Source organism: Limanda limanda, chromosome 12 (assembly GCF_963576545.1).
Source record: "Limanda limanda chromosome 12, fLimLim1.1, whole genome shotgun sequence".
NCBI lineage: Eukaryota > Metazoa > Chordata > Actinopteri > Pleuronectiformes > Pleuronectidae > Limanda > Limanda limanda.
The window spans coordinates 8,808,306-8,815,832 of NC_083647.1; the positions used below are offsets into that span (position 1 = coordinate 8,808,306).

A 7,527-nucleotide genomic window follows, 5' to 3' on the forward strand; every position below is an offset into this window, starting at 1 on the left:
TTGCATGTATGACACAATCTAAACTGGAAGATTTTTTCCAACCACAGCTACTTTTTAATGTTTCCTCACTACAACCGAGCACAACGTTTTAAAGTGAAACAAACCAGAAACATTGTTTCCCAGAACTGGGTTCATACACTATTATGAATTCAAGGCCTCACTAGGAGCTGTCATTCTTTTCTTGAGCTCTTTTTTTACTTAGTCTTTTTAATTCTTTTAACTTGGTGTCAATTTTTACTCTCAACTCTGCTGCTAAACGTAAAATTCTCATATTAAGACTAATAAGCAATAAACTTATTTAATCACTAAAACCAAGTGATTAGATATTATTAATTATCTGTGTTTGTGACACACCTCCTCCAGTGTAGTATCATTTTTAAAGAGAAAATAGAAAAAACTGCTGAATGTGTATTCTTTTTGTGGAACTCGAATCAGTTGTGTTTGAAGTCCATCTTTCATTGGGAAAGTCCACCTTATTTGTTCTTGTTTTTAATAAAGTGGTTGTGTTGTTTGCACACAGTTTGGAAACTTGTCGGTTGCTGAGCACACATTAGTTGCTGGTATGAGCCAAGCACAGGAATGATAATGTCCTGTGCGTTGCTCACACTGTAATTGAAGATGAAGCTCAGCACTCAGCTAATAACACTTTATGTAGCTCGGTCTGCTTTCAACACAACAGACTGTTTTTTCCTCTTTAGCCATGAATCCTTTAATGACAACGATCATTTGAAAAATATAGTGAAATACTCAACTTAAAAAAAAAAAACAGACCTTCCACAGCTCTGGAAACAGATGTGTGCAGAACAGGTTTGATTAGTGAATGTGGAGGAAATACACAGCTGAGAGGTACAGACATGCAACACATTTGTCTGAACACAAAATCCTGAAGAACAAGCCGATGTTTTTACCAGAAAATGTACAACTGAACAGTAACTAGCTGCATTATGTTATTGCACAGACATGCAATCAAAGCACATAATACAATAATTAAGCTTTTTATTTTAGTATAAATATTACACCTCTAGGGTTTATTTTTTCTCAGCTACGGTACAGATGATGGAAAAAGGAAATCCTACAAGCGTGGAGCGTGCTCACGTTGCTCCTCCAGTCTACTGCCTGCTGAGCTATTTTGTTCCTAACAAGAGCCGACAGAGAGGCTGAAAACATCACAGATTGGTCACTTTCTCCTAATCCGGTAAATAAAGAAAGACGCTACCCTCCATCTCAAGCAAAGGTTCCTGTCGTGAATTCTTTTTTCTCTCTTAATGTGTGACAACTGATGAATTCCCTCTACCCAAAAATAAAACAGACAGAAGTGAAACATGAACAAGTGACAGAAAATAACATGTAGCCAGCGACAAGCCCATATATTCAAATCAATCACGCTATTACTCAAAGAGGGGAAAAATAACCAGGATGAAAACATTTACTGGTTGTGTTTCAGACGTAACAATAAAAATCATTTGGATAACATCACCACACTACTGTGTGTTTTACAAGGCCATAAATCTAGAGTTGGGAGTGAATCCTAAATGAAAAGCGTTCTGTGAATGAAGGCCAAAATATTTGTTTCCATTTCGAAGTTTCACTTGCATAATAAAGACGAGAAAGAAAGAAATTAATAAAGCTGGGCACAGGTAGAATCCAATCAATCGCCACCATTCCAAAAATCACTTAGAAAAGTTTCGAAGCAGCATTAGAGTTTATGGCTATTGTGCAGCCTGCAGTTAAGTCAGTACCCAACTTGAGATACACTCGCAACATTTATCATGTATTTAATGGCATAAAGAAAAAAAGGGGAAACAGCTCCTCCCCTGCTGCTGTGGAACATCGCACATTCGGACTCATCACTTGCGTGTCCTTAAGCTCTGAGGTCAGAATCATTACAACCTCTTGTCAATTACTAGCGTCACAGGCTCTAAATCAGAAGTTAATCCCAAGTAATCGCCATGACCTGAGTCGTTACCCTCGCTAGCTGACGGAGCAGTCTAAATTCTTATTGCCTTGGTCGTCCCGCTGCTCGCTTCAACAGGTTTACCAATATGGTCCAAACCACCCGCCAGAAAATATCCCCTACTGACAATCATGACATGGTGACAGTGTGGACAAAGAGTTTAAAACACGTTTAAGCATGGTTCGTCTGCCGGGAACTAGCTTTGATGGCGGGACAGAGTTCGTGTCGCGGTGGCGCTCAGTTCCAGTTCTCCCAGTCTTCCTCCAGCTGGCAAAAGACAGAAAAAGTTTTGTTATGTATCCCCTGGTTTTTTACTTTTACTTTTACATTAGGGTTGGTAATTTCAATTATGCTCCTGACACATCCCACTAGGGCTGTTTTTCAAAAATCAAGTTGGAACGAATTTGACATGACACACAATTTGTTGAAATATATTAGAGCGAGACGTGAAGAGAATTTCAACAAATTAGATAAACATGCGCTTCAGAAACCACTTGCAAGCCCCAACTTTAACCTTTAATGCACTAATTTCCACTAACCTCTCCAGTGTCTTCTATTTTGGAGAGTGCCAGTTGAACCTCTTCCTCTGTCATGTCCAGGTCAAAGTCTTTCTCCCAGTCCTCACTCACGTCGGTGCTGGACCCTGTGGGGTGAAGACACACACACACACACACACACACACACACACACACACACACACACACACACACACACACACACACACACACACACACACACACACACACACACACACACACACACACACACACACACACACACACACACACACACACACACACACACACACACACACACACACACACACACACACACACACACACACACAGGACTTTATGTGACATTCACACTCCTGCTTTTTCTAAGCCTATTTAGTGGGAAATTCACAATCTTATCACTTAACATATTCCTGTTTAGAGTTAACCTCCCAAACCGGAACAGGAAGAATCTCACTGACAGCAGAAAAAAAAGCCCTCAGGTTAATGTACCTTTCTTGCCGTTGTTAGAGGGCGTTGACTTTCCGCTGTCAGAGTTGAGCTCAAACACTCTCAGGTCCTGCGGCCCCTCCTCTTTTGTTGGCTCTGGTTTAGAAGCCGGGGTCCTCGAGGTCGCCCCATCAACAGTAACCTCTGGCGGGGATACAGCCTCCACTTGAGGCTGAGGGGGTGAGTCCCTCTTTGCAGGCCTCTGAGTTTCCTGCGTCTTGACTGCGACATCTTCCAAGCTAGCTTCTGTCAGTTTGTTGGACAGCTGCAGGGCGACAGGCTCTGGCCGCATGTCCACCTGGGTGGGCAGGCTCACGCTGTCGCTGCTGACTGACAGGGTGGCGTCACGCTCTTCGCTGGGAGACAGGACGGGACTCAGCAGAGAGGTTCCTGTGGGAGCTGTCGGGGTCGTGGGCAGCTGGGTTGAGGGGTTGTCAAACAGCGGTGGGAAGTTGAGTTGAGATGATGATGGTGAGGCGCCGAGGAAGTCGTCTGAGAGTAGAAGAGAAAATATCAGACAGGTGACATGAGTGAATGAATTCATTGTTAATATTTAACTGAGACACACATACCCTCCTCTTCCTCCTCCCAGCCCAGGGTCTCTGAGTGTGTCGTCTGTTCTGCTCTCTGCTTCAGTGCCACTCTCCTCGCCTCCTCCTGGAAGACACATTCACAGACAATGTTACATTTGCTATAATCGAAGAAGGTAAGTTTGTCTACCACATCATTTTATTCAACTTTGTAATATAATATTATGTCTAATATTTTGGTTTTCCTTACAATTACAAAGCCAGCTAAAATTCTGATGTTTCATCTCTTTGACATGTTACACCATATAAAGCACTCATCCCCGGAGACTGGACTGAAGGATCAATATCTGTTTGGTTGCTTCTTGTTTAACGCATAAAAATGTTTGTTAATGTTTATTGCATTACTTTTTGTCTACAACCTTGTTAAACTTTACACATTTTAATTGATTAGTTGACAGATGGCGCCACTATCATCAATTTTACTTTTTTCCTGTTAAACAAATCAATATTCTACAGGTTACAGTTAAGGTTTGCCCATTTCCTTATTTAAAGGCACTAAACATTCCTGCATCACGGCTGTGGCTTGAAATAACTAATCAAAAGCAGCTCTCAAATTGGTCAGCAGGTGGCACTGAAGATGCAGACAATTCAGTTAAGGGGAAAGGAAACCTGAAGATCTGTAGGATCGTCAACAGTTGGGATTACCTGGTCCAACTGGAAGACTTTGTAGAAATACCTCTGCCAAAACTCTGAATGGGATACAGCTGCTGGCACCTGCCGAAAAAAATTGTATAGTTATATATTTATCCTTATCTGGTTTATTAATTTAAAACAGGAAGCTCAATAACAACAAGTGTTGACAAATGCAACGATAGATACCATTTTGGTGTAAAGGGATCGTATAGAGGGACTGTTGACCAAAAGCTCTGAGATTTCTCCTTTCTTATCCTCCAAGCAGAAGCTGGACAGCCAGTTGTCAAACTGCTCTGGTGGCCCTGGACGAAAGACACTTTGATTAAAATACACTAGAAACACACAGAAATGTGTAAATGAATAATTGTGCATCATCCCACTGGTCTCTACACCCATCTCACAATGACCACATATTACATGCAGACATCAATAGCATATATTTAGCTAAAATATGAGACACAACACAAATCCAGCAAATGCCCTGGATAATAATTAATTTGGTTATGGACATTAAAAGTGTGTTGATGCTCTTATAAACAGACTAACAAAAATGAAAAAGACAGCTAAGATAAACAAAAAGTACCACAAAGTACTTCTCTGTGTACTATCTTACCATCAGGCTCATTGCAGTATGTAGCAGGGTCGGCTTGCAAACTGTAGAGACGTGCCTGAGGGGAAAACACATGCTTAGCTATGGTTGCTTTGTTTCTACAAGCACATCATGTGCCGCCCTTCTTAGTCCTGCAGCCTTTTGCAACAAACCTAAATCTGTCCTGAATCAACACATTGTTTCACGTATTTTTCACATTGTTTCAGCTCGAGCACCATGACAGTACTCAGCTCTTTTCTGATCATTTAGAAACTCATCATTTAGTGGTTCTGTCTGTCTCTGAAGTCCGTATTTCAGCTCACCTTGGAACTGTCGTAAACCTCTGTGGTTCCTGATGGTGTTGCCATCAATGTGATGACATCACAGTCGATGGTTTTATCAGGGGGTGGAGCAAGTGTGTCAGAAATGACTCCCAAGAAACTAGAGAGGCTCTTCTTCACCTTCTCTGTGGTTTCTGAGGTACCTTCCACCTGGGAAGTAGCGGAAATATACAGGGTTACAGTCTGTACATGTGATGGTGACACACATACACTGTCAGGAGAAAACAGAAACCCAGGAGAACTTACTGCAAGTTTGTTTCTGACAGCACAGGCCGTCGCTGCAAGTGAGCAGGCGGTGTCATGCTGCACCACAGTGGAGAACTCTGTCAGGTCTCGCTTCAGGAATTCTAAGGCCTCAGACGACTGTGAAGGACAGAGTAGTGGGATCAAAATCAGAATCCAGATTCAACCTAGTATTATTTCCATCAGGAAATTCTTAAGTCACTTAAATGTTCTACAGACACAGTTCACTGCCTTTGACCAATTATAAAAAGATAACGATCATATAAAATAAAAATGTAAATTTAGGAAGCACAGCAGCATTTATACATTGAAGATAATCTTGACTCACATCCTATGGAAATGAGAATTGAACAGATTGCTTTCAGACCCTTTATCAAGATCTGTACTGTGTGATCTGATCACAAGTGCACAGTTCAGGTTTGAACCCCTAAATGCTTCCAAAATGTATTTAGAGATCCTATTCACTCAGACCTGTGATGCATGAGGCCACATTCTGTTCACTGTGTGAAAGCAAACGCATCCTGGGCCACATATGAAGGACCACTTACTCCCATGTCCTCTGACCCACTACAGTTCCATGAAGAATATAACATGTTCAGGCTTCACTGCCTACACCCCAATTTGTTTGTGCTCACCACCACAATATCAACAATTACTACCACATAATGACTGATATTTTCCTTAAAATGGTCAAATCTTTCTTCATAGCAGAGGTGGGCATTAATTAATTCAGTCCTTCCTGACAGTGCTCGCTCTCTTGCTACTATTGAACACACAGCATGTAGATTTACATGTATATTTCCATATAGAGTGAGAAAGTGGGACCTGATCACAAGTGGTCACAGGGGTGCATTAATTTGAATCAAAGTTGTGAACAGGTCCGTCTACTTATTCTAACTGTAGCTCTGCAGTGCTGGCGGTATTTACTGTTGATAGAGTCTCTCAGACATGTCTGTAGGCTGCTGCTGAACACTCACTGGATTCCAAAGCCTTTTCGGTGACACCTAAATAGTGACTGAGTTGTTTTTTCCCCTATAATCCAATATTTTGCAGTTCAAAACAAGAAAGCTGGAGTTGATGGAAACATCCTCTGAGCTGACACAAACAGTACAATTAAAAATGAGAAGTGTTCGTTTCCGCGATGTCTACGTGGATTACCTTGTCTTTGACGGCCTGGTAGCTCTGCTGAAGCCAGCCCCCCCACCAGCCTTCTCTGTGGACACACACACACACACACACAGTCTAACATTAGCTTCTCCACACAGAGGCGGAGGAAACCACAAACACCACACCGCAACTACACGATCAACACTCATGAATGAACAAGTACAACATGTCCCGTCACGGTGGCGACACCTGACACGCACGCACTGTCAGCTGTCGACTTGCTCATGGTGTCTCTAGCTAACTTTCACACACGCAGCGTAGCATGCTACCCGAGTTAGCGATGTTAGCCTAGACTGTAATACGGGCTAATAAAGAGAAACACGTCGCGATTACGATGGCGAAGGTTACATATGGACGACAAATGCTAAGATAAAGCACGTGTACAGCCCACTGGTGGTTAGTGCGTGATTTCAGCTGCTGCACGCCACAGCTAACCAGGCTAGGCTAACGCTAGCCATGCTATGTTTTGGTAAACAAACGCACTTCCTGAACTGATCGCGACGCCTGAGGAGGGAACTAGCGAACGAAACAATAACACCGAGTGGAATCAGACAAAAAGCAAAAGAGGAAACGCGACATGTTCGCATTGTCCACGCAACACAATGTTGTCAAACTAAAACTAAAACTGCGAGTTCACTCTCACCCTTCAGCCATCTTCACACGATGACATCATCAGTATTTACTGACCTCTGACCCCACTGAGTGTGGCTGTGAAAACACACACACACACACACACACACACACACACACACACACGTGACGAGATGAAAGACCTCCTCCTCTTTTGGTACACAGGTGATCAAACACACACACAGAGATAACAGTGTATCATACACACTTTCTTTTAACCAGGAAATGTTTCACTGTATTTCAGCTGTCACGCTACGTTAAAGGTGATTGGATCGAAAGAAATAATAATGATTATTATATTATTCATAATTATAATTAGGATACAGCACCTTTCATACATAAAATGCAGCTCAAAGTGCTTTACAATAATATCAAA

At 42.1% G+C, this 7,527-nt stretch overlaps 1 protein-coding gene across 2 annotated transcripts; it reads right to left on the reverse strand.

The window, feature by feature from the left end:
- Positions 1-683: 683 nt before the first annotated feature.
- bsdc1 (BSD domain containing 1) lies at positions 684-7,224 on the reverse strand. 2 transcript variants are annotated; one of them, XM_061083464.1, is made up of 11 exons: positions 7,165-7,224; positions 6,513-6,567; positions 5,358-5,474; positions 5,094-5,261; positions 4,795-4,849; positions 4,368-4,483; positions 4,194-4,262; positions 3,531-3,615; positions 2,962-3,450; positions 2,494-2,597; positions 684-2,221 (listed from the first exon to the last, which is right to left on the reverse strand). In XM_061083464.1, the coding sequence occupies exons 1-11, from the start codon at positions 7,173-7,175 to the stop codon at positions 2,192-2,194; spliced, it is 1,299 nt and encodes a 432-aa protein (XP_060939447.1). In that variant the 5' UTR covers positions 7,176-7,224; the 3' UTR covers positions 684-2,191. The 2 variants fall into 2 exon arrangements, with proteins under 2 accessions (XP_060939447.1, XP_060939445.1); XM_061083462.1 differs by having other exon boundaries at positions 5,094-5,474.
- Between the last annotated feature and the right edge of the window lie 303 nt (positions 7,225-7,527).